Source organism: Oreochromis niloticus, linkage group LG4, assembly GCF_001858045.2.
Source record: "Oreochromis niloticus isolate F11D_XX linkage group LG4, O_niloticus_UMD_NMBU, whole genome shotgun sequence".
Taxonomy (NCBI): Eukaryota; Metazoa; Chordata; class Actinopteri; order Cichliformes; family Cichlidae; genus Oreochromis; species Oreochromis niloticus.
In genome coordinates this window covers 22,043,623-22,071,477 of record NC_031969.2, presented here as the reverse complement: position 1 = coordinate 22,071,477, position 27,855 = coordinate 22,043,623, and the positions used below count along the sequence as shown (strand labels likewise).

Sequence of the window (27,855 nt, the reverse complement as noted above, 5' to 3'; positions counted from 1 at the left end):
ACAAGTTAAGGGTCGATTGGATTTAGAGCTTCCTCCTTCTGTGAAGCAGCTTTTAGTGTGATGCAGTTTTGAGGTTCGTCCTGGCAGGAAAATAATATCATTATTATTTTATAACAATATATATATATATTTGTTTTTAAAGAGACGGGGTGGGGGCACTGCGGGCTATTAATATTACAATTGAGCATCCTGAGATACGCACGTGTTCTCTCTGTCTCATCAAACACATATTTTGCACTCTTAGTTCATAAAACTTCCCCCAGTGCGTTTTTCAGTGCTGGAGGTCAACAGGATACTTGAGTGTTGTGCGTTAAGGGCGTGGGCCTTTCCTACTCGACTTAGTAAGCTGTCACGCCTTCTGAAGGAGGCAGGTTTATGTCGTCACACGATCCCTTGTCTGGGATGCAAATGTTTGGCCCACAGTGTATATGTTTTTTTTTTTTCTAGTTGTAAGACAGCAGTTCATTCACAACTATGGGAGCCAAGGTGGAAAATAGTGAGCCAAAAGGAGAAGTTCCGCTTTGAGACTTTGTGGTAATTTCACAGACTGGAAATCTATGGGTAGTGCATCTTTTATATTTTATTTATTTAGTTAGTTTATTTATTATTTTCAGTTTTTTTATTATCATTATTTTACTTTTCATCAAACCCAGGAATATTTGAGTGCCAACATCTCTGAAGGAAGCCCGTCGTCAGTGGTTTTGGCGGATTGACTTTTCCACGAAGTAGTAATGGCTACTGCAAGGCTTGATTATGTTGCTCCATGGTGGACTTACTGGCTGCACAATTTCCCTCACTTCAATTTCTTTTTCCAGACGGTCGACAGCACTTTCAAACCGGAGGAGGCGAGCTATCAGCAGGTTGGTAACTGTAGTTGTGGGTAGAGGCGCACGTATTTTCAAAATAATCTCACTAGAAAATCAGTGCTGTTGTCCATCAGAGACTTCCAAAAGCAGTAGTAAGCATATTTAGATATGCTGTTACACAAAAACTAGGCAGTCTGCTCCGGTTACATGTAGCTTTTCTATTGACCCTCTGTGAGAGCCACCAGTGTGGCTCCCTCAAATGTTTGATCCAGATATTGGAGCGTTAAGAACCCACGGCGTCCTGCAGTTCTCACATGATAGGACACATGACCTGTATTAACTAAGCTGGCTCATGTAGTAAACAACAGTATTCCGGTATGTGTGTTTTCTGTGTGTATACAGAATTAAGACAGGTTCTATAGATTATATTTTTATCTTACTCGTCCATTGCAATTTCGTTTGTACATTTACTCAGCTCTATGTTTGGACTCCTATAGCCTCTTAAAAATATGGATAAAACAATAGTAAAAGCAGCACCACGAGAGCGATGACAGCGTTTTTCCTACCAACTGTAGTGAGGATGGGTTGACAGATTTGATTTTAATTCAAATAATCCATGATGAGTTCATATGAGCCAGACAATGAACATTGCATTAGTCAATTTATGACAGCAAATGAAAACCTTGTGGTCGGTTAATTTGTTTTGTGGCATAAAGTACTCATTACAGATCTAATTAAAAATAATATTTATTAACATATTAGTTTATCATACAAAGACAAGCTTCTTGCACCACTTATTTCCTGGGTTGTGTTCTAAAACAAATGCAGAAAGCACTCCAAAACTAGCATTACATCCTCCTTTGACCTCGGGTTGTTTATGAGTTGAAAATTCATCACCAAGAGCCATCCCCTGTTGGTCCTTCACTATACAGTCTTCTGTTGAGGTCCATCATTGAATCCCAGCAGTGTCACATTACACTGACAAATCACAGATAGTCTATGGCTCTTGCAGAGTCTTTGAAACCTGAAAGTAATTAACAGTGTTTATTTGACACGCTGGTCTGCCTTTTTTTTGTTTAGTTTTTTTTAAGGGAAAAGTGGAAAATTCAGAGCAGCTACAAACACATTTTAAAGGCTTCTTGCCTGCTTTTTTAATTAAATTAGACAGGCACACTTACACGTACTTTATACAAACACTCCTTTTGGAAGATAAAAGATCAATGACCTTGTGATGAATGACCGTACCATAATTGTTTTCTGTTTCACTTTTTTCCCCCCTCTCCTGCATCTGTTGCTTTATTGTGGCAATGCATTAAGTGGAAATTGAAGTGCCTAAATGTCTAATTACAAAACAATTGAGTGGAAAATTAGAGGAATGAGTGGAACTAGCAGCATCATACTTATGGGGGCCCTGAACTGAGTTCTAGTGACAGCCAACCATCAAGGACTCTACACAGCAACACAGGGCTCGCCGACAGTGTCCTCAAAAACAACAAGGAAATTATCGGATTAAATGCTCGACCAGGAAGCGAGTTAAGGTGGAGCAGCTTAGCTGGCACCGTTATTGTACTGCCCATTTAGTTTAAATAATGTTACAGTGTTGAGTGTTTGGTTTGCTTTGGAGTCACTTATTTGGGCATTATTAATGTTTTGTTTTTTGTTTTTTAAATGAAGGCTTTAAAGTAGTTTGCATCAACAAGCTACAGATAGTTTTTATTGTGCTGTGATTCTTTGGTCCTCTTTGTTATGATTTAAGTTGCTCTATGTCAGGTTGAATATCTAATAACCTAGTTTGTAAGTGAAATTTATCAAATGCTCGCTTACTTGTTTGCAGAAACTAAAAGCAATATGGGGCTCAGCATGGCTTTGCTCGGAACAGAGTTTGAACAATGAAGGACCTTGGTAGAATATGCAAAACAATATCATTTAAATTCGGTTACAGTGTCAATGCCTCCAAATGGAATAATTAGTCACAGACATTGTAGTTATAGAATAGCTCTGCTTAGTCAGCCTGAAAGAGACATTGTGAACTTGTGGGCATTAAAACTTCCAGCACTTAATATTTGCAAGTAAAATCAAGGTCTTGCTTTTCTTGGGATTGTTTTAAACTAACCAAGAGTTCAGATGTTATGCTTTTGAACTTGCAAAATGTTCTCAGCAGTGACGAATGCTGGAGATTTTCTGGGCTTAATACTTTTGTTCTAACACTAAGAGAAAGCTGCAAATATTTGTCAATCCCAGTACTATTGTGTAGTGTATAAAGACTTTTTAAAATGTTTAGGGTTTTTTTATGATGGCGGTGTATAGACAGATTGACTGACAATGCTAAGATGCTATATGCATTGATTCATCTACAATGTGCCTGGAAACTGGGAACAAAATAAAAAACAAAAAGTTTTGTGCTTTTTCTCCATCAGTGGTTTCCCTTTTCTATCCATCCTTCCGGCTTCAAATATTTTGTTCACTCAGAAATCACAAGACTTAATGAAAGGCTTTTGTGTCACATGACGCCTCCTCCCTACAGCCTTGAATCATTTCTGTTCTCTGAGCCACAGTCCATGTTTTGCTATGGCACTTCAAGGTTATCTGGGAGCAGCATTTACCCAGTTTTTTTAGCCCTCTTTGCTGCATGCAGCAATCAGCAGTGTTAATGCTGATGATATAAGTGAGATGGCTAAACTCCACCTTAGAAATATCTCTACACACAAGTGTTGTTTGATACTGATGGGCTGTCAGGCGACCTTTCGTGTGTTGAGGGTCAGCTAGCCTGACATTCTCAGACCACACATACTCTTTGACTCTTTTGATATTTGCAGAAGCAGTCTGCTGAAAAGCTCTTGACATATTTTTCAGGGTGAAATCACATCTTAATCATGACTTTAACAGATGGCATCTCTGTTTTTCTGGCACTTTTTTTTTCTCCTCTCCACACTTCTGTGTCAGTCTTTGATAATTCTAGCATGTGTTGGTGCAGTTGGTCTTGGGGTGAGCCTGCTGGTTCTGGCAGTATACTTGGTGTGCTTGTGCTGCTGCCGCAGGGACATCGATGAAGACACCAAAAGGCCTGATACCTGCTGTGTCACCTGGGTTGCCGTCATCACAGGTCTCATCATATGGTGAGTCAAAATGACAAAACAGTGCTATTGTGTTTCATGCTACATCTGTATTCTAAAAGCTGTGTTTTAGTTCTGAAACACTATAAAAGTGTCTTCTCTTAACTGAGAACAACTGCATTGCTATTGTTGAATATGTAGCTAATAATAAAGGAAGTTATGCTCACATTCTAATATGCTTTAAATTACTTTCAACAGCTTCATGCATTTTTATTGTGTTATTGATTTGTGAGATTAGGATAAACCTGACAGTATTGCAGGCTGCAGGAACGAGAGCCCCACTGATTCTGCTTGCTACAAAGTTTCAGCTTTTTCCATGTGTGGTGTACAAACAAAGCAGGTTTAGCTGCTCAGTTTCTGAGTGACAACGTCATTAGCAGTGCTCTAATCAGCTGATCGTCGAGTGATCAGGCTGTTAAATCCATCAGCTGACACCCCCCTCAAAACGTGGTACAGTTAAATATTCTACCTAACCAGATTTTTGCAGCCAAGGATTTTGCTCTTATTTAGTTTCCGGTTGTACTGCCAAGCATTAACAGGCAGGGAGCATCCAGAAGACCTGCAGATCCACCGTCCCTGACATTATTGCACTTTTACATAAGATTTAATACACTTGGAAAAAGATGTTTTGGCAGTAATCAAATGACTTCTCTAAAAAGCTTGATTGAATTTATGTAAAGATCCGCTTAAGCTTGTGACAGTTTTGGGTTTTTAACTTTGTTAACTTTCTCTGTTCATATCCAGCCACTACCAAAGCACACACGGTTGTTCTGCAATACTAAGTGACTGGGCATGACACGGGTTAGCAAAGAAGCTCTGGTGTATACAAGCTCGTTACAGTGGCTTACATTCAGCTTAATAAAGGGAGTGCTGCATACGACATCCAGTTAAATAATATATCCATGAATAAAAATTATATTGAAATGACTTTAGATTGAGCAGAGTAAAAGTGCACTTTCAGTGAACTCTACTTATTCTACATAAAATTGTACTTGCAAATAATAGATTATGAAGATGTTCTATTTGACTTATTTTTTGTTTTATGGTGCAGTCATTTTTTCCAGCTGTGGCATGATCAGTTCATCTGAGAGTGTGTTTTCTACATATTTCAGAGCAAAGACAGACGCGCAGTGAGACAGAAAAATCCCTTGTTTAAAAAGGCACTAACTGTCCAGCTTTTTTTTGTCCTTTGCTGTATATCATGGGTTGTTTATTACATAAAATAGAGACTTCATTGTACTTTCATGTCATGTAAGAAAGAGCTATTTATATTTCATGAGAACCCTATTCATTTTCCAGCTTTTAACTTGGCGTGATATTCGCAATGAATTAGATTTCAGTTGTGCTGTAGAACCTAAATAGAAAAAAGGGATTTAAGAGCTGCTGAACCTCTGCGGATGATTATTCCTGACCCCAGGAGGATGAATTGGGTAAATTATGGTTAGAAAATAAATCTAACATTCAAAAATCCCTTTCCTCCGTCGTTAGCCTCTGTTATCCACTTTATTATAGGTGCAGTGTGCCGGTCTCCCCAGAATCAAGGCATTGTTCTGTTATTACTTGTTCATCCAGTCCAACCATTTGTTCAGCTTAAGCTTTGAATACTAATGTACAAGCGTTTAGTTGCTGTACGGTCTGTGACGTGAGCCGTTCTTAGAGGAACAAAGCCAAATATCCTGGTGTGCACATTCTCTATGGTTTTATATCTTACTGTGTTGGTTTCTATTAAACACCTACTGCCGCAGAGAACCTTTTTCCACAACCACAAAACACAAATGCCTCCCTGGAGGATAAACTGCCCCATAATGTCCTGTCTCATTACTGTTTTATTACTGTGTCATTAGTCGCCCCTTTATTGTGGCTGATGTGACACTAGGATGGCCACGGGGTTAATGAAGTGCTTATTGTCCAGACCACCACACATCAGATGGAACACAGATGTCTTGAAAAGTCTGAAGTAAGGTCATTCAATTTTATTTATTTATTTATTTTTAAAAACAGCTGAAAATGTTGTAATTCACTAAACAACATCGACACCATTTCAGATTGTGGTTGTTACACATTGTGTCCCCAGTGCCCCCCTGTCCTAACCAGAGGGAGCTAGTTTAGTAGCGAAGAAACAGGCAGTGGGTTTTATTACTTACAATATAACAGCAGCAGGGTACTGGCAAACACAAAAAGAAACAGTGCCCTCTAAAAGTCTGTTCACAGTTGAGTGAAATCTGATGTTTTTGTTGCTTCAGTCATTTAAAGTCAGCCATTCGATCAAAACGCGACAGTGAGACAAAGGTGAAGCTTGTGTTTGAGCTTTTCTTTTCATACACATGTTAACTATATTGTACAAATAGCTGTTTTAATGTTAAATCTCCTTTTCAAAACTGTACTGAACTAAGTTAACAGAACAATGTCAAATGAAATGAAAGAAGTTAATGACGTTAATTATTTTGCTCTTTTCATGCAAAGGCTCTTCAGTCCACTGACGTAACTAAAACTAATTTCATTTGGAAATGCATAACAAGCCTTTCAAAGCAGCGTCTTTCAGGAGGCTATGAGAGGCCTTCAATCTCCTCCCCAGCAGGTGATGTACTGTGGTGGTGTACAGTACAGGAGCAAAATGACAAAGAGAAATCTCATTGTCTAAAAATGTATGGACCTAAATGTGTGGTTTTTCTTTCAGAACTCCCCACGCTACTGTTCTTCAAATATCTATTTCCTGTTCAAAATTACTCTTTTTTTTGTTAGTTTTGTCCTTGTGCAGAGGAGATATTTTTCTGTCATTGTCACTTCTTTGTGCTTTTGTGAGAACACATTCTGGTTTTAGTTGCAGTAAATGAAAGCTAGACACCTACTGATCTTTTGTCTGTGAACAGTCTATAAAAAAGAAAAAAACCTAGGCAAAGACTAAAAACCAGTCGGTTAACTTACTTTTGCAGTCCTGAAGACCAGGGAAGATCAGCACAAGACAGCCATTCATGTGAAACTGCAAAATTACACGTTCATGTGAAGATCATTATTTTAAATTGCTTGTTTTATTTGATACTCACTTTTTGATTTAAAACTCGCTACACAACTTACATTAATAGCAAAACATTAAATGACACACTTTTAGAGGGAGGTGCATGCACGTAATGATTTATTTCACACGCACAACCTGACAAGATGCATTAAAGTGTGAGATAAAATAAGATGCCACAGAAGTTTAACTAACTTCTGCTGACTTAATTTTGTCTCACTGTGGAGGCTGTTAGCCGTGCCATATGCCTATCTGACTGTTTGTTTCTATGATTTGTAATTTTGCAGCACAGATTGTGTTAAAACTTCTCAGGATGAGTCACTGTGAGAGTTAACAAGGACTGCATTTACCTGTGTGTGTGCGTGTGTGTGTGCGTGTGTGTGTGTGTGTGCGTGTGTGTGTGTGTGTGTGCGTGTGTGTGTGTGTGTGTGTGTGTGTATGATATAAGAAAGGAGTCCAGCTCTGGACTCGTGTTGTCTGTAGTGTGACTGATGACTCTATAAACCCCCATGCACCCCCAAAATGTATTTGGACATGTTACTCATGTCTATGTCTAGAAACCTTTGCCGAAGAGCGGACCCTGCACCAGCGGGAACAACGCCAGGATGAAGAAAAAACTCATGTCTATGTACAGTGATTACTATTACCTGCTGAAGAACTGTAACACTGCTCATGTAACTGTAGACTGTTAGCAGTAGGGGGGCATTTTCTTTGTCGGTTAGGACACTAATCCTCCCTATTACAGGGGCTCAGGCGTAGTTTCAAAAGGCTAAATGTAGGTAAGAAAAAGGGATTTTGTATTCTATTTACATACCTGCTCGAATATTGAACAAATGTTGTACAAGTCTTCTGCCATCATTTTCTTTATACATATATAGCTTCAAAGGAGCCATACTTTCTTGTAATATTTTGCAACGAATTAATGGGATTAACTAGTGCTGTGTCTACACATAACAGAAAACTTGATTCCCAAAGAGCTATTAGTCAAAAACTTGGCATGGCATAGCATGTAATGTGTCTTTAAAAGGTTTGAGGTAACTGAACAAATGGAAGACGCAAGAAGAAGTAGCAGGACTGAAAAACATATCTACAGCTCAGTAAGACTTGGGCCTTACTGAGGGATGAATCTAAATTTGAATTTTTTGTTCTAAATTAATCATCAGTATTTATGTCATCAGTACTTATGTTGTACCTCAGAGAAGGGGTACAGGAGTGAGTGCCACCATATGTAAAATGCGGTGGTGGTTCTGTCATGGTTTAGAGCTGCATTTCAGGGGATGTTTTTAGAATTGATGGAATTGCAAGTGCAGAAAAGTACCGTCATGTTGATCCAACGCCCAATGCAGTCTGGAAAGCATTGAATTGACAACAATCCTAAACACACTCCCAGTGCAGCAGAAGCATGCCTGGATAGACAGACACACAGTGAAACAGTATGAGGCATATATTGGCCTCCCCAGAATGCAGACATCAGTGTTAGTGAAGCAGTGAGGGATCATCTTGACAGACAACAGAACAAAACGCAGCCAACATCCAAAGAAGAGCTTTAAATGTCTTTCAAGAAGCCTGGAGAAGTGTTCTTGAAGAAATTACAAGAAAACATGTGATTACACATTTCAATAAATCACTGCACCCATTTCCTGCCTTGCTAGCAAAATGTAACCAGGGGCTTAAAACTTTTGCACAGTACTGTTAGTTGAAAAGTTTTCACTTGTACTGAAAAGTCATTTGCAGGTAAAGTGCAAAAGGCAAAGATAACAATAAGCAAAGCAGATGGAAACCGCAGAAAGGAAGAATATAAAATGTACTTTTATTATCTGCTGCTAATTTTTTTTTTTTTTTTTTTTTTTTTTTTTGCTGCCCATAATGTAGCGAGGACAAAGAACAAATGAAAGCAGAACAAATTATAGTCTTTGATAATACTACCTTAACACATACAGCATTGTTTAAAAATTACATCCCCCATTTTTTTAGTTTTTTTTGTATACTTAATAACGTTCACCTTAGTTCCACTGTAATGACCCCATACATACCAATGTCAAAAAGTAGGACGATTTTGTGGGGGTGAAGCAAAGTTATTTTCTTTTATTGATTTATTTTGTATGAATTTCTGTCTTCCCCAGTTCTGCTGTTGGAGTGGGTTTCTATGGGAACAGTGAAACCAATGATGGGGTGTACCAGATGAACTATTCACTCTACAATGCCAATCGCACACTGGGTAACATCAACAATCTGGTGAGAGAACCCTGCCAAACTCTGCTCTATATTTCTGCAATTGTAGAATCATAAAAATCAAATGTGTTGTGTTCTCAAATGCTTTGTTTATAACAGCTGAGTAATTGTGGGATGAACCGGCAAAGCGTGTATCAGAGTTATGTAAAAATACGAAAAAGAATTCTGCAGAGAAAATGCTTCATATATTACTGCCAATTACCAACAATCTGATGATGGCAGAAGCATAACGATAAAGCCCTGTTTTACAGCTGATAAACACCGCAGCTCCTCCACTTTAATGGGCCGTGCATCTGTCTCAATGCAGCACCACCACCCCACAGGGGGTCTGTATCCACTTTTTGTCACAGTAAAGGAATTGAGGTGCCTGCTGTCTCAGGATTTGTAAATAGGGATTATTTCTGTACAAGTCCTGACCTGCATTCGAGGAAGTTGTTTGGGAGGCTTAGGGTTGATGTGGGAAAGGAAGAGGAAGGAGTGCAAAGGCATCAGAAAAGGGCCTTGCAAGAAGCAATAATCACAATGAGCAGGGAGAGGATTAACTCCCATCTGCAGTGCATTAATGGATGCTAAGCCTCTGCTCTTTCGATCGCGCTCAGTCTTACTATCTCCACTATATGTGTGTGTTTGTGTACATGGCGGTGTCAGTATCACACGTGCTCTTAAAGTCCTCATGTGCACACATATTGTATTAATGTATGAACACAAACAGATTAGTGATCATGCTAAATATAAAAAGATGCATATTTCCTCATTTTTGGTTTAAAAAGTAAGGTCTTGATTTGGTGTAATGGTCATAGGGAAACCTCTGTTAGTTTAAACCTTCATTGATATAAATGTGCCTGACAACATTTATCACCACAAACATTTCTCTTTATCATGCAATATTCAGCAGCATCACAAACTGTAGCCTCAAAAATGAGGTTGGATCAACACCTCTCTAAAGCAGTTTCACACACAAACTAAAACATTATGGCCTTCATAATAGGCTGTATATATTTCTGGGCCCTTGTGTTGTACTATATTATTTTGAGCTTGGTACAGCAAATAACCTGGAAAAGGGTGTAGTGCTTTTGTGCTGTGGGAAGTAAATGGGATTCGGCTTTGGTGATTCTGCATCCTTGCTACTGACGCTCTCTGAGGTATCTTGGTATTGATTTGATCCTAGAGCATGATGTACTGTATACTATGGCTGCATGAGAAGCTTAGATGTTCCCCCGGGGATACAAAAGCATTCTCTGTAAAATTATAGTTTGATGCAGTGTACTCTACTTACAGAGCTGATGAGCTTACCGACGGGTACTCCTACAAATCGAAAGGTGCTTTAACTTGTGTTTGGTTGTGTTCTTGACCTTTCATTGATATTTTTATTGGATTAAAGTTAATTATTTCAGTAATTTGCTTTAATATGAAGACTATTTTCCTTTTCTATTTTGCATTTCACATTCTGAGTTAATATCATATCTGTCGAGTAAAGTAAATGGGAACGAGAACAACCAATCTCTACTTCCCGGGGCTCCAGTGAGGGTTGAGATTTACAGTAGGAGCTGTTTGGCTCTACTGATTGCTTTGTAAGGCTCTTCTAATCACAAAATATGCACTCTTACACTCTGCGAGGGATTATCATGCATCATAGAAGGAAATATTTGATAAGGAAGACAATTTTCCCTTTGCTATTGAGGCTTTTGAATGTTCACAGCAATCTATATTTCGTCCTTATATTCAGAGTTCAGGTTGCAATATTAAGGGCTTTTCAGTGCTTCCGCAAAATTATGGATGAGAAAACATGGGAGTCATACTCGATAAAAATGTGTGCCTCCAATATACAGCAGTGGTAACTCTCTTACATATAATTCTTCTTCTTTTGAAAGTGAAAGCTGGCTTGTGATTCTTGGAACAAAATGATTGCGACTTCCTGCACCATACATCAGTTCCCTTTAAATGTCTCTCCTCAGGGTCTTATTTCTCAATGTATAACCTCACTTCACTTTAAAGTGCTATATTTTGTTTTATTGTCACACCTAATACAGTTAATCTTATATAGAAATCACTGAAGGCATTAAGCAGAACAATTCGGTTGCATGTTAAATTGGGCTTTTGAGCAGAGCTGCTCTGAGCCCCAAATCGGTCTCATTTAACAGCCATGTCCAAAACGGAGACTCCTCCTTGTGACCCGCTTTCAGTAAAAGCGAGCTTTAATCCATTTTAAAGAAAGACGGGACAGTCGAGATTAGGGAAATGTGGATCACCCAGAGCAGCTAGCTGATTGATCCAATTTCTCACAGGCAGGCAGACTGGCTTGCAGATAAGATTTGAGGCGTTGTGGCAGGAGCTGTGAGGGATGATGAACATAGAGGTGGGAGTGAGAACACTTTACTGGCAATCGTACGCTCCACCCCTTGGGATAGCTGGATTGGAAAATGGGGCTTTATCTTTGGTGCATCTCTACATGGATCAACTTTCTAAGGTCTTACTCAAACCATCAGGCACTTCAGCTCAGTAAAATTTAATCAGAAGTATTTGAAAAGTTGAAGTGTCAAGGAGAAGTAGATACGTGTTTATCTTTGTGGTGAGTTTTCATAGTGTGAGAATGCACAGGCTTCCTCAGAATTCTTGAATGTGTTGAAGAAGCCATGGTTATAATGGCGAAAAGATAATAGATAACAAAAGCAGAGCTGCTGCAAACTGTCACAGATTAGAATACAGAAAGTAGCATCTGTTCAGAATTAGTAGGGCCTCCTACTCACTGTAACGTTAAGTGCTCTAGCAAAGTCATTTCGGCGGGGGTGTCATACTAAACTGAGTTTTGGAGATCTCTAAGGGAATTTTTTTTAATATCTAAAAGTACACAATTTTTGACAAAAATCAAAATTGTTTTTTAATCATTGTTGAAGGTTTTTCCTTAAACAGATAAATAATGCAGCTTAGGTTAGCACAAAGACTGGAAATCGCAAACTTGCCTCAATCTAAAGATCCACAGATCCACCAATATTCTTTTAAACAGTTTGAATTCACCACTATTAGCTAGATACAGCTGGGCACAACCCAGCTTGTAATATAACAGATGTTAGGCTGTTTTACCCAGTGTCCAGTCTTTGTGCAAAAGTTAAACCGACAGTAACATGTTGCTCCCTGTTGTTTATCCAACTGATCATAATTTCAATCTGGCAAATTTCTTTCCCATTCCATCCCTGTGTAAAAGCACCAGTAAAAGTAAAAGGCCACACATTGCAAATTCCAACCAAATTCCAGTTTTAGAAAGATGAGGTATGAAATATGTTCGTATTTATTGCTTTTAAAAAGTATCTGCCGTTCATGCAGGTCAGTGAAATCAGTGAAATGTGCCAATTTTTAACTACTGCAGTATCCACAATGCACTCACCAGACACTGACATGATCGCATGATTGCTGCAGATTTGTCAGCTGCACATCCATGTTGTGAATCTCCCACTCCACACATCCCAGAGTTGCTTTATTGGATTGAGTTCTGGTGACTGCACAGGCCATTTGAGTACAGTGAACTCACTGTCTGTCAGGAAACCAGACTGAGATGATCTGAGTGACATGGTGTGTTATGTTGTTGGAAAAAGATGGAAAAAAAAAACCTTGCGATGTGCTTGTTTTGGTGTTATATTTTCACTTTCAACAGTAGGATTACCCTTCCATTCACATTTGCAGAGCAGATTGTGTTACTAATATCACTTTAAAAGAGAATAATACACATAATGGGGTCAAGATATTGTGGTTTTAACTCTCAGTTTCCCATTAGTGTTTAAATCTACTTGTTTCTAGTTCTTTTGCTGCTGTGAAAGTAGAAGCATTTGCTGTGTCACATTTTTTTTTCTTTCTTTTTCGTTTTTTTCTTGTTCAAACAAAAAAAGGAAAATGTATTTGCTCTTTTCTACCATGCTTCCACCCACTCTGTTCTCACTATCAAAGACCTGTGTGATAACAGGTCTCCCCGGTTTTCTTATCAGTATTCTACTCTAACATTGTTTATCTGAATAAAACACATGGTTGAGGAGAAAAGTTAATCTTTTCTCAAGGGAGTGCTTCTTTGTTTCTTTCACCTTTCTCTATATTTTCAATCAGCTTTTAAAAGAATATTTGTTTATGAGTTTATATTCCTGTTTCATTCTGACCCTATTTTCTCTTTTACTTCTTTTGACCCCCTTTACCTTTTTATTTTGTCTTCATGGTCTTCTTTTCATTCTTTTATGTTTTTATTTCTCTTTTTGTTTGTTAGGTTGCAGGGTCACTGGGCAATGTGGAAACTGGACTCAAACAGCACCTGGAACGCCTGGATGAGATCTTTTCTACGAGGCCTGACTACCTCCAAGCTTTACGTTTTATGCAGCTGATGGTCAACAATGTCATCCGTGAGCTGACTGTTCTTCCAGACATCAACAAAACCAATTTCGACTTGACAGCCATTGCAGATCAGACAGCATTCATTGAGTATTACAGGTAGGTGGTGCCTTAACACATCCCCTGGGGTAATGCACTTTTCTTTTTTTTCTTTTCTTTCTTTTTTTTTTTGATCTGCATGTGAATGAAGTAAATGCACTGCTCAGAATGGGACAGTAAGTGATCCAGAACAGGCACAGCAGATGGGATTTTATTGATCTCCCATCCGGAACACAGACCGGAAAAGCTATTTTTCCTAATTGCTAAATAAATGAAAGCTGAAATTGAGCTTTTCCCCCCACTGTGCGGGTTCAACTCTAATATGAATTGCTCTCATAAAACGTTATACGTGGCAGAGTGACTATTAGGCTGTTAATGAGCTCCTTACCTGCAGACTTGTGCTCACATTCATTCCAGTTATAATACTGATGCTGTTTTCTTTTTAAGAAATATGTTCATTTCAAAATGTTAAGAGGGATAAAAAGAATCAAATCAGAAAACAGAGAAAAAATATTAAACTAAATCAGTAATAAATTAGTCCAAATGAATAAAAAAAATATTCAGTTGTTAGTGGAGGCTAATTTAGAAAGCTTAAAATGCTGCTGTGTCAAACTGTGAATGAATTCTTATGATCTTCTGTTGATTCTTTTTATATTTAAGTGCATAAGACTTTAAAGACAGATCATGCTGTGCACTAAGGTTTCCAGCAAGCCTGTTGCCCACTTTATTTTAAGCGTAGATTTGAATAGATGAAAATATGTTCCTTCCGGGTGATGTGGTAGCTTCAGCTGTAGGAATTCATTTATTAGTGACACAAGAGGCTCCTGAGTCACACTTACCTAATGCCAAGTCTGACTCAGGAGCTAGGGTTTATCTTGTGTCGGCGTGGGGAATCGTGCAATATAATTGTCATCTTAGATGTTAACTAAAGTGCTGTTTTTAGGTTCAGCTGATAGAATACGCTCACCAGCTGCTTCATTACACCTTACTAGTACCAGGTTGGACACCCATTTACCTTCAGAATTGCCTTAATTATTTGTATCATATAATCAGTAAGGCGCTGGAAACATTCCTCAGAGATTTTGTTCCATATTCCACATCCACGATGTGAATCTCCGGTTCCACAAGAGTTCCAGAGGTGCTTTATTGGACTGAGACCTGGTGACTTGCTTTTCTTTCCCATAACTATAGATACAGAATAGCTTCATGTCTTCAAACTGAAGCCATCCCATTGATATGCTTTATTATTTACATAAAATTTTGACCCTGCCATGCGAATGTTGCAGTAAAATTGCAACATTCCGATACTTTTATTGAGCTAATGCAACTGTGTTCAGTGTGTTCAGAGATACTCTTCTGCATATCTTTGGTATAATGAGTAATTATTTGAAATACTCAGACCACCCTGACTATGGAGCCGAAAGTATGCCAAGAAAATATGCCACACACTATTAGAACCAACCTGAATTGTTGATATAGAACAAGATGACTCCATGTTTTTTTTTTCAACATCAACTTCTGACCCTATCATCTAAATGTTATAGCAGAAATCAAGAGTCATCCAGTCAGGTACCAACTCCAATAATCTGCTGTTGATTATCGACTCGCTGTTGCAGAAGACCACACCATGTTGTGTGTTCAGAGATGCTCTCATGCATATCTTTTGTTATAATGAGTGGTTATTTGAAATACTCAGACCACTTTTCTCCCAGCTTGCATGCCAGAAGTAGGTTGTTTAGGTTTTTATGTTAATGGTTCAACATGTTTTCCAATACACCAGCCAGTAGATGAAAGGTGAAATATTGAAAAAAATGAAAGATTATACTACTTATGCTGATGAAGGTAAACATTTTTTGTACATTATGGAGGTATTTTATTGCAAACATTTCTTACAAGCGCTTCGGTATACACAGTTAAATTAAATCACTTTCCCTAAAGTTGTGAATATATGCATTCTTCCTGCATATGTAGCCGAGTGCACCAAGGTAGTTAAAAGCACCACTTATTTCAGGCTCATTTCTCCATCTCTGTGGAAAGCTGTTTGAGTCACCTAGCCCATGGTTATGTACAGAGTAGGTAGTTTTAGACAGCATCAGATGCATTTCCATATTCAATTTGTTTACAGTGGATTTGGGTGTTTGTGCCACATACTAGAGGTTTTTGATGCAGTTGAACTTCTCCGTAATAACTGTCTTATATAAAAACTTTGAATAAAAATAGAAATGTTAAATCATTCTACATGTTTGAACATCTTAATAACTCATTCATCTATTTTAACTTGAGTGATAAGATAAGATCATTATTCTTTTTTGTTAAATATCTGTATAGGTTATTGAATTCCCTTTGAATGGGATGTACATGTTTCTGTATTTTCATCTATTCCTTTATATCAGCTACAGTATTGATGTCTTATTCATGACATTTGAAAAAGTTCAAACATAGCTGCCATTGTACCAGTGGTAGAGACATAATATCCCTTCCATTAATTGCATGCATCCATACTCCCATACTCACTTGTTCTTTGTGTCCTATTACCACATCTTCTTTTAGACTGCAGATACTTGACACCAGTCTTCTGGGTCATAATCGAGTTTCATGCAGCTATTGGATTGTGAGCTTGGACTGCTGTTTTGTCAGTGCAAACGGCAAATGTCATTATTCAAGACAACAAAAAGACAAAAAATTCACAGTTATAATCAAAGTGACGGTTTTGTGAACTCGTTGACTTTCAGACTGAAATATCCCAACACTTACTTGAACTAGAAACCCTACTAATTATGGTTGGTCATAAGTCAAACTGTAGAAAAGGGTTTGGAGAGTATATTGCGTCACCTTGAGGATCTTGTCATTGTATTTCTAATGGCCATTTTAAGAGTAATCATGTTCAACACAATGCCGCTAAAAGAACATAATGTCTAATTCTTGGAAATTATAGATTTTTTTTTCCAGTATGCTGGAATTGTGGAGCTAACAAATGGTCATAGTAATTTTTCTGTGTTTGGCTGGTCAGACCACACAAACGCACACACAAACATCGGCTATTCTATTCCTGTGAAGGACATTTTCAAAGGAAAATTAAAAATTAATGTATATAGATTTCTGGTGCTGAATTATTAAACCAACAAGCCGGAAATTACCTGAAACAGATGGGCTGTAACTATGCGACAGGAATGCTGATAAACTACGCAAAGCTCTCACGAATACTGTTGCAGACATATGTTCAGCCAGTACTTCCTGGTGCTTGTAAATTTGCATGAAATATGCCGTCTGTAAATAAAATGCTTCTTTTTCATGTCTTGTAGATGGCTGATTTATCTGCTGCTACTGATCCTGGATCTGGTTATCTGCTTGGCCATGTGCTTGGGAATGGCAAAGCATTCTCAGTATCTGCTGATCACGTAGGTACCCTGTGTGTGTGAAGGTATTCTCTGACTGTACATCTTTTGTGTGAGTTCTTCTCTTTTTTCCCCGCCTCCCAATACATCTTTGTTTTCATCGGCCTTTGCTCACAGACTTCAGACAGACAGGGCACCAGTCAGCTTCTTTGGCACCGTATAGGTCACTCCATTAACAACAAAAATGATAGCATTACATCTTCAAATAGCACTTACAAAGGCACTGGGCCTTACTCCTCTCCTTAGTGAATTGCTTTATTTCCACATGCAGGTGAAGGCCACCTCACACACACACACAGCCACACACACATTAAACCAAGTGAAGTAAAATGCAAACCTCTGAAAGAAGAGTTGAACATTTGATTTAGTAAATTGCCACAAGTATTTTGAACCAACACTGATGTCTGACCAGCATGAACACAATTCAGACTTCCCTTCCCATTTGCCCAATTTATTGCAACCTGCGTGTCAGTGTTAGCAGATGATGCTCAGGCTCGCTCTTCACATCCCTCTCTGATGGGTTTCACTAATGCCTATTGATCGGCTGAGTAGGATGAATCTGCTCCCTTAACTAATTATTAAGTGCTCTCAGTCTACTTTATTGGTGCTTTCAAGAAGGTCCGTGGAGTGAGTTGAGAAGCAAAGCCCTCTTCTGCCTTTTTTTTTAAAAATTTTTTTTTTAACATCCATCAGAGGGAGGCGGAGGCATCCTCTTCCGTTTTATTGTTTTGTGTACTCATGTTCATAGCCTCTTTTTTTTTCAAGCTTCTGCCTGTGGTCTCTTGTAAAACTCGTACTTGTGAGCTCTTCCACAGTGTTTACTTGACTTTGTTGAACTTGTCACTCTTTTTCAACAAAAGGAATCAGATAAAAGAAGGGTCAGAGAAAGCAAAGGTTGCGGGAGCCTTTGGTTGACTGTGACACCTTGTAGTGATTGGCAGCTTATGTAACATGATTGATAGAAAATACAGGAAATAAAAGTGCTGGAATGCAGCAGGAATGCACGAATGACCAAAGAAACAAATTTTAAGTGGTATAATCCTTTGTTTTGGCATTAAGTGTTCTATTGAGCAGCTATTAAATTTCATATTACTTAGTTTTCTTTTTTCTTTCAATCATCTTTTTGCTAAAGCTTATTATATATATATATCTATGGATATCAAGATAAGAATGCAAAGAATTATGAGTTCATTTATATTTGTATCACTTACAATGCACCATGTGAGCTGAGCCTCTGTCTCCAGGCACAAGGAGAACAAATCCCAAAACAGAAGCAGAGAAACTGGAAAGATTTAATCAAATTAACAGGGTAAAACATGTGGCTGAAGATCAGTGGCACAAAGGAAAACTGAATCATCTGATTCTGTGATTTATGTGATTCTCCCTATATCTCTTAATCTGTCACCCTCACTCCCATGTGCTGTTTTCCACTAGGATCATGGGTTTTGTTATTCTGTCTTTGATTCTGAGCTGGGCCTCACTGGGAGTGGACACTGCTACAGCTGTGGTAAGAAAACTATACATCTACTACTTCTGAAGTACACTTCAAACTTTGATTAGAAATACTGAATTTAAACTGTTGGGGTTCTAAATAAAACCCCAAACGAGTGCCTGCCAGTAAACCTGGACAATACATGAACATCTTAGCAGCTTAAAAAGTGTCTGTGTCTGTTTGTCTAGATTACAGTGGCTCGCTTTCCAAGGTCACCCATGCAGTAAAGCTGATTACACATCCTTAGTCTTTTAGGTCCATCATCCCTTAGCCATACTGTAAACCAAGCACTTTTGTTCCTTTAATTGCTACCTCTGCTTTCTTCAGAATCTCTTTTGTGATTGTCCAAAGTTTCATTTTATCTTTCAGGCTCCCCTTATTTCTGACAGATTGTTCTCTCTTCCTGGTTGTACACCATGTGTTCAGAGCATCTGGACTTGGTGTGTTTAATGGTGCTCGTATTAGGGACAGTGTCTGGGGTACAAAAAAAAATAATAACACGTTGGTTCCAGCATTCCTCCATCCCCCACGCCGAGAAACCAAACATCTGTGGATTATCCTACTGGATCTGACATCTGGACAGCTGTTTTAAGTGAGGCAGTAAAAGAGAGGGTGAAACAGAGCGGGGAAGATAGCATATTTTAACCTGAAATTAACTACATGTGTGGGATTCACAGACATCTGTGGTTCTTGGTGAGCTTCTCTGCAGATGTAAAGCCAAATGTTCAAAATCCTGGACAGCGTTTGTAGCTTTGCTCCCCTCATTATAGTTGAAAAAGGACTCTGCAGTAAAACTTCTGACCTTTCAGGCTTAACGCTTGTTGTTCTAGCATGCAGCTCTCCCTCCAACTATATTTTGTCTTAAGCTGAAGTACATTCAATGGTAATCTGTGACTAGCTCTTGTTATAGGAAAGCTAGTCACAGTTGTTTATCAAAGAACAGTGTTGAATGATTGAAGCTGAAATGTAGGACAGCATGCAAAACAAGCTAGAAAACATATTGCACCTGCACATCATTATTAAAAAAAGAGAGAGGAAAAACCTGCATGTGCAAAAACACAGTGCATTTTGAAAGGAAGGTAGATGATGGTGTCCTAGAAAATATTCATAAATTTATACATATTTGATGAGGCCTAGCATAAACAAAATGTCCCCGCTAGTATAATGAGATAACGGTGCCTGGCATGGTGCTGTACAAAGTCACATGATCACAGTTGAGTTAAGGGTGTGTTGAACATCTGAAAGTAAAATGGGGTAAGTAGAAAGGCTAGAATAGGAAGTAGAACTGATTTTTGTGTAAGCCTATGTTTTTCTTTCTTCTTTTTATTTGTAATTTCATACTGTACTGTTTAACTTTTGATTGGCTATTGTCTTTTGAGTTATCGTTACATTGAAAAGCTCTAGAAAGACTTTTCTTGATTGGGGATGTCATAAAATAGAAAGGATATAGAACTGATATCGGATCCTTCACCATAACAGATTCTTTGTTCTCTTTTAACTTAATAAATTTAGAGAGTATCTTGTTTCCCCAGCTGTGAATTATCCATGCATATGACAAAGCATTCTGGTTATTTTTGTTATATTTGCTTTTTTATAATAGCTATGTGTGGGTTTTTTATGTTCTGCGTACTAAGTGTACAGCAATTGCATGATCTTGACCCCTAACTGTTTATGCATGCACATTAGCAGCTCTCTGGGGAAGAATTAAAACGCGTGGAAATATTTAGTAGATTTCACCCATGGTCAGCAAAGCGTGACATGCTCTACATGGTCAATAATGTTTAAAGTCTGTTCCTACACCACACAGTTTTTGCACTTTATATGTGCTTCCTGGTGTATATAATAGTAGGTTGTTTTTTCCTTTTTTTCCTACAGGGTATAAGTGACTTTTGTGTATCTCCAGACAAGTTTATTGTCAACCATACCAAGGATTTTCTAAGTGCAGGTAATTAATGTCCACAGATAGATTTGTACTGACAACATCTCTCTGTCAATGGCTGTTTAAACAAAATGCAAATTTTTCTATTTCTTTCACCTTCTAGATGTTGCACACTATTATCTGTTTTGCAGTCCGAATCTACCAAACCCGTTTCAACAGGTACTGACTAAAAGTCCAATCTTAGCTTTGTGTTAGCACACTGCAGACTCTTATTATTCATTTATTTACCATTAGATGCCAAGCATCTATATCTTTTTGGAGGCCTAAGTGAGCCCTCAGTTCTAATTTAATCATGCAAAATGCTAAAGTTTGATAAATTATGCTTCTTTTTGTATAGGTCTATAAAAACTATCTGCATCTTATACCCTGTGCAAAGTTTTTGCCCCCTGGTACTCCTGCTAGAAACATTTTTATTCCATTTTCTGACATCCTGCATTAAGCCAGCTGCTCTTCATAGAGCACTCAAGTTGTGTTGGTTTATTTTTGAGTTTAAAGATATAAATCATCACTTTTTGTTTGTACGCCTTTTCAAAGAAACATTGAGAACCTTTTGCATGTTCCAAACAAGCTAATTATTGGTGCCTGAAATGCAGATAAATTGTTTTCTGAAGAGAAACTGCAGAAAGACACAGCTGTCATACAGTCTCAATAAAACCAGTTTGAATAACACAACCTTGGCACTTAACTCCTTCTATTCAGAACTCACTTAGACATATAGCCTTGTCTAATAAACATCAATCCATGTTTGGCTCTCTGTGTGTTTTCTTTTGCTTAAATTGTGAATCTGTTGCCCAGATTTAAGTAATACTCCATTTTCCTGTCACACACACTTTCCTGGCAACATTTCAGAGAATTTAATGCTTCTTCTTATGTGTTGTGTTATTTGTATAGTCTGAGGATTTCTTTTGCATGAGTGATTCTGCATCTGTGTGACATCTATTCACTGATTTTTGTGGAGGATAAATACATGACCGGTAATTATTAAAGCCTACATGCTTGGTTATCATCGTACCCATTTATGGATTAAACCGATGCTTGTTAAGTAGGTAAGGATGATCCTTTCTCTGATGGCCTAGTTGGTATAAATATTACTCTTTTGTTTGTGCTATGGGTTGGTGGTGCTAATGGGAGGTGGGAGAGTGGTGGGCGAAACGGTTGGTGGCAAAGGATAATCTGTCTGGAAACAAATGTGTCCTCTGTTAAGCACATGATAAAGCCTTACTTAACACCAAATTACTTGTTGACATGCTGCTCTTAAACAATACCCTCCTTATTAAGATCCTCTTATTGTTTGTGGTGGATATCTATGTGTGTGATGTTGGAGTGATTATGTTTTCCCAGTCTTTGACAACTTGCCAGCGCTCCCTGACTACCATGCAAATCCAGATTCAAGGCTTGCTGCAGTTCTCTGTGCGGGTCTTTCCCACTGCTGAGGTACGCAGCTGGCTAACAGACTTTCACACTAGACTGTGGAAATGTGTGTATCATCCTCTCCCCTTTTATACCTTGTTGTACAGAGAGACCTTTTGGGAATCCAACGACTATTAAACTCAACAGAATTCAGTCTACACAAGCTAACAGCCTTGCTGGACTGCCGTGGGCTACATAAGGTAAGGTCAGATTCTAACCAGGACACTTTTTAATGGGACTGCTTTGTAGCGTAGCTCAAAGCCACTCAGAGGGCCAGCTTGACTGATTTTTCCAACGTTATCTCTATGTACTTCACATACGCTGACATTTATATACACCACTCAAATTGTCAGTCACCGCGTATGTAACAGACCGACTATTTGCCGCCTCCAGTTTTTCCAGACTGAAAAAGGAATGAAATGGCTTTTGCAGGTTTCATTTTGTCAGAGTTTTATCATTTAATGAAAATAGCATCTCATCTGCTCTGATACGAGTCTGCTGTGGTAATGGGAACCCAAGAAGCAGGTTTTTGGATCAGCAGAGTCTCTGGTAATTCTATTAAATCCTTCCTATCAGAGATTAAATAAATCCATAAAGATAAGCTAAGATATTAGGGCTGCCTTATTGTTAGATCAGGTTCAGATTGGGGACTTACTCAAAATGATGGTTAATGGAGGGCTACAAACATTCCATAGTTATGTGTAATGAACATCAGTAATGAGGATCCGCAAATATAGGGTTATGCAGTAACTGAGTACACATGCCAGACAAATTCAAAGACTGTTTCTCAGAGCTTGTTAGTCAAATATAACGAGCAATGCGAAATGAGAATGCATCTGTGTAATGCATATCATCAGAGTAACATGAGCTTGTCTGCGTGTCTCAGCTCTGCCTTTTGGTACCTCTGCTGTGAAATCCTGCAGCCCTACTGCCCTCCTCAGAGAGGTGGTTACATTTCAGATTCAGTTGTAACATTGTTCATGGTCTAAACATAGACATAATCTGGGCTTTTTAAGGAATTTAATATTATTTGCACAGGTGTCATTTGTCAAAGGTAATACAGTATGTCCGCTAGTGACTCACCATATTGACTGTGTGCATGTATATATCCTTCTAGGACTATCTTGATGCCCTCATGGGTGTGTGCTATGATGGGGTGGAAGGGCTCCTCTACCTCTCTTTGTTTTCTCTTCTGGCTGCCTGCGCACTCTCTGCCATGCTGTGTGTAATTTTCCGAGTGTGGACACTAATGGGCAGCAGGTCAGTGCTGAGCGACCCCGTTACCCCATTAGTAATGCCTACAGTGCACTTCTGCAAAGTGTTAACGCATGCACTCTCTCTTTCTGTCTCTGTGCGCGGGTGTACACTTTCATGCAGGGAAAAAGAGTACGATGACATAGATGAGGAGGATCCATTCAACCCCCAAGCTCATCGGATATCCTATAACCCCCGAAGGTCCAACACGCACAGTTTCTGTAGCTATACCACAAGCCTTGGCAGCCAGGCCAGCCTTCATCCACCTCCTCAGTCAACTTCTAGTGTAACATCACCCCCTGAATACATGTAAGTTTAATAGCAAATGATGACGATGCTTTTTTTTTTTTTCTTGTTTTATTAATGTATGAGTTTCACCTCTGTCTAATGTCTTTCCCCTTGTTTCACAGGAATCAGTCCATGCTGTTTGGAGGAACCCCTCGATATGAGAATGTGCCACTGATAGGGAGAGGATCCCCGCCTCCCTCGGTGCGTTGGCCCTACGGGGCTCTAGTGTCCCTAGTTTAATGGCAGTGATGGCATAGTTGGCCTCAGCCCCACTACAGTACTAACAAGAAGCATGTGCCAGAAATGTAGCAATGTTGATACACCGCACACAACCTCACACTATCAACATTTAGTGAAGGGAGTTATGTTGCTCTGTAAATGATGGAAGACTGACATCTACTGGCGGTTGACTGAAGTGTGTTCATTTTTAGTGCATAACTAATCTTTAACTACAGTCATATATCCTTTTTACATTTGGCTGTTTACACTGGACTGTATTTCTGGTTCTCAAAAAGGAATAGTTTAGGTCAGATTAGAGATCTAAAGATGAAACAAGCCAGATCAATCTCACATCATGTATCTATTTTTAATGGACGGGCCTTATAGTCTAGAAATGCGTAGTGTGCATCCAATGCTGGGGCTAAATGATAAATAATAGATAGAACTTGTAAATCCACAGTTAAAGTCTCTGTTGGTTGATTTTCTTTTATATTAAGTTTTCTGCTTGTGTGGCTGACTCAGTGCTTCAACAGCTTTCACAGTGTGCCAAAGACTTGAAACACCGTTTGAGGTGTGAGAGCGTGAACGTGGACTATGCTCAAACCTATTCTTTCCTCTATAAATCACATTTTCAGCATGCATCAAGATGTGTTATTTGTTCCTGTTACTTAAATGTTTGCTATTTTGGAAAACATATTTGCAGTACGTTTGTTTTTCTGTTGTTATTTAATTTATTTAATTTTCTGTGACTTTTCTGTGATTTTCGTATCTTTTATATTATCAGTTTCTCAATAAGCCATCTAAATATTGAATATTAACCAATGTTTTCTACCCACCTTTTTTAAATTTTCATTCTTTGACTTATTGTTTCACTCTTGTCTGACTTAATTTGCTTGATTTTTGTATGTTTCCCCCCCTGCAAACCTTTCTAATGATGGTTGCTATGCAAAATATTTATAACTTGTATCTCAAAGCTCAGGGACCCTTTTAAAGCTCCATAGTACCTCAGCTTTGACTTCCCGGCACTGTTTAACCCACAGAGTGTTGCATGTGAGTGTAACTTATTCTAACTTGTTATGCCCTCCTGCTTTTTAGCTTCTCACAACATTATAGTACCATCCCCTGATTCCACAAACTCTTGATTAAAGACTAGCCTATAATTAAAACAGGTGTTCTGCAAGCTTAGATCAGTTAATAACATATTAATGTCATATGCTAATCAAAGGTGCTTTTTTAAAGTGCATATGTTCTAAACTGTTTTTTTTTTTCTCATGTATTTCTCTGGCAGTATTCACCCAGCATGAGAGCTACCTATCTATCCATGACTGATGCCCAGATTAGACACTTTGGGACTGATTTTCAGGTGTAGCCTGCTCTCTACTGAATCCCTTTCAGTGCTTCATCTGAGATGCTAAGCTTCAACCGACAAGGCTGTCGTCACGGTATAACTCTGTTTACAGGAGTGACAGCCCGCCGTCCCAATCTGAGACATTAAAGCAGGCAATATGAGGTAGTTGCCTCACTGACACACTAATGCAGTCCCTGGAAAGCACTGAAAGTTTTTAATATAGAGGACTGTTCAGTTTCATCTGAAGGCTGTTGTTGTTGTTGTTATCATGGTTTATGGAAATACTGTTGCTCAAATGTAAGCTTTTCTATGAACCCAGAGTCTTTGAACTCTTTTCAGTATTCTGGTGGTGTGCATGGATATAATCATCGGTCAGTATTTTGATGTAAAGTGAGTGGCTGACTTCCATCATGGCATTTGATTTTTTATTTTAATTTTTTTTGCTATATCCCTTCTGTTTGGCAGCAATATCTTTTTTTTGGCCTTTTTGAAATTTCAAAGGGTGCAGTTTGAAAGGATATGGGAAAATATGAATGAGTTAATAAAACAAATACCAAGTATTATAGTTTTGTTTTCATTAGCCAAAGATGCCTTTAACAACAAGTCAGATGGGCATAGATGATAAATTAATAACTGACTGTTATCACTATTAAACCAAATTGGCCATACAAGTAATTATAAAGAAGCTTTGAAATACAGAACTCAGTGCCACTAGTTAGCTTTTAAAGAATAAACTGAACATGCAAGGAACATTCTCTGCTTTATTAAATAAATCTGTGTTATGTCTGTTTTTTTTATGTTTGCTAATGTATACAGAAAGTCTCATGATTAAATGCTATATTCAGACTTGTTGATCCATTGTTTACTTATTAGCTCTCCACTGATGGCTTAGAAAGACCTACAGCAGTAATTCCATTAGTGTGGCTGGGATTTGGTGTGATAACCTGTACCTGGAGATATCACATGGGACAGTGGGAGTCTTATAGGCATGGTTCTCTGCTAGCTCTCTGAAAGAGCAGACTTCTCAAAAATCAAAAAATGCATAACACACAACTGCAAACCAGTGTCCTTGAAGTATTCACCTGTTTCACTTCAATATAATAAAATTGTTCTTTATGCTACAAGAGTTTGACCACTTCAGAATCGTATTATTCTCTATGCACCATGGGAATAGAATAAACTGCGTCAGAGATCCCTACCGTGATACACTTCTGGCTGCAGTCAGTGTTGGTGACGAGTGTGGTCAGAAATGTTTTCTGTAACACATTGATCCGTGAGGCTGCTGTGTCCTGCAGTGCACCTGTAAGTCGAAAGTTGAACTGAAATAAACCAATAAACTCTTTGCAAGCTGTTGACTTAATCGGCTGGGCAGCCGCTGATCAAAACAAAAAGTGCAGATCACAGGGATTACACTATAGTAGGGATTAAGTCTTGTTTTTCCAAAGCTCTAATGGGTAAGTTTGGCTTGAACCAAATGCCTTTCATCTTGTTCCTACAGTTCCCTTCACATCGTCAAGAAATACTGATTTTTTTTCTACCTATTGAAATACTATTCTTCACCTATAGTTGATGGTAGACACATAAAATATGTCATTTTGAAATAAAGTTATTTTCCAAAGCATGTCCCTCAGCCCAGCACACTTTATTCTGCATATCATTTATGAATCACAGAAAAAGAGTAGTGTTATGAGTAAGTAAAATTACATTGGGGTATGTCTATGTTACAACAGCTAAGACATTAAACTCAACCTACCACAAAACACAAATAAACTAGTAATTAGTATATAATTATAGTTTGTACAGTGCTAACAACTTTAAAAGTCAATATTTGCTATGACCACCTTTATTCTTCAATACAGCCTTAACTCTCTTAGGTAAACTTTCTTGTCATTTCTTTAAGTAGTCTTTGGGAATTGTTCTCCAGGCTTCTTGAAGGACATTCAAAGCATTTCTTTGTATTATGGCTGCATTTTGTTCTGTTCTCTGTCAAACTGATCCCACGCTGCTTCAGGGATGTTAAGGTCCGGGCACTGGGGAGCCCAATCCATGACTGATACTGTTCCATTGTGTGTTTTCTATCCAGGTATGCTTTTGCTGTGTTTGGGATCATTTTCATGCTGAAAAATAAAGCTGCAGGCAACCAGATGCTTTCCAGATGGTATTGCATGTTGGATCAAAATCTGACAGTACTTCTCTATATTCATAATTCCAACAATTTTGACAAGATCCCCCAACAACCAACACTGGCTGAAATGTAGCCCCGGATCATGATAGAGCCTCTATGTTTGACAGATGGATGCTAACTATTGTACCACTTGCCTGACCTCCTCCATACATACTGATCGAAATTTCACATTTGGGTTCATCACTCCATGAGACCTGTTGCCAATGATTTTCAGCCTAGTTCTCATGTAATCTGGCATAACCTGACACAATAAATATACCATGCACACCTTGGTATGTCACATTTTTTGTCTAATAACTGGGAATCATCTTGGTGCAAGAATACAGTTTTATGGCTGTTTAACTGTTTTATCTTTGATATTTTTTGTAGATTCAACTAAAGAAATGGGAACTATGCGTTTTTCGCAACATGCTGGTGTAACAAAAGTATCTAAAGGTACAGTTTAAAATGTGCACTTCACGAAATTGTCTCTTATGTGTACACACAACAGCGAACTCTAATGAAAAACTTAGTCTGGCTCCTTGGAAGTAAAACTAAAAAGAAATAAGAGTTCTCTCAAGACCTTTGCACAATACTGTGTCATTTAGTGTGCTGTCCTCTTATCACAATGCTAAACCTTACTAATGTGAAATAATACAAGAGCTGTCTGTTAATTTCCTGCCTTTATGTTGAGCAAAATCTGCTATTTTTAGAGGAAACATTTCTTGATTGCTCTCCATGGTGCTGATCCTGGAACCCCCGTAGAGGCGGAAGC

The 27,855-nt window shown here is 38.4% G+C and overlaps 1 protein-coding gene across 5 annotated transcripts; it reads left to right on the top strand.

Annotated features, from left to right (window-relative positions):
* Positions 1-25: 25 nt before the first annotated feature.
* LOC100701473 (protein tweety homolog 2-like) lies at positions 26-26,040 on the top strand. Of its 5 annotated transcripts, none has more exons than XM_025906309.1 (16): positions 26-73; positions 448-561; positions 654-860; positions 3,750-3,922; positions 9,056-9,167; positions 13,411-13,631; positions 16,874-16,969; positions 18,401-18,473; positions 20,334-20,403; positions 20,501-20,556; positions 21,739-21,831; positions 21,915-22,007; positions 22,925-23,067; positions 23,185-23,370; positions 23,472-23,550; positions 24,857-26,040. In XM_025906309.1, exons 3-16 carry the CDS (start codon positions 732-734, stop codon positions 24,935-24,937), a joined length of 1,605 nt encoding a protein of 534 aa, XP_025762094.1. In that variant the 5' UTR covers positions 26-73; positions 448-561; positions 654-731; the 3' UTR covers positions 24,938-26,040. The 5 variants fall into 5 exon arrangements, 4 of the variants coding, with proteins under 4 accessions (XP_025762094.1, XP_013129798.1, XP_013129797.1 ...); XM_013274344.3 differs by lacking the exon at positions 26-73 and adding an exon at positions 24,543-24,618 and having other exon boundaries at positions 269-561; XM_025906310.1 differs by lacking the exon at positions 26-73 and adding an exon at positions 323-341.
* Positions 26,041-27,855: the final 1,815 nt, after the last annotated feature.

What these genes read in the sequence shown, in the direction of transcription:
- LOC100701473 (XM_025906309.1), top strand. Translation starts at nt 732, where the DNA reads ATGGCTACTGCAAGGCTTGATTATGTTGCTCCATGGTGGACTTACTGG. An exon ending in GCATTCATTGAGTATTACAG is followed by an intron (nt 13,632 to 16,873) that starts GTAGGTGGTGCC and finishes CATGTCTTGTAG; the next exon opens with ATGGCTGATTTATCTGCTGC. An exon ending in ACATCACCCCCTGAATACAT is followed by an intron (nt 23,371 to 23,471) that starts GTAAGTTTAATA and finishes CTTGTTTCACAG; the next exon opens with GAATCAGTCCATGCTGTTTG.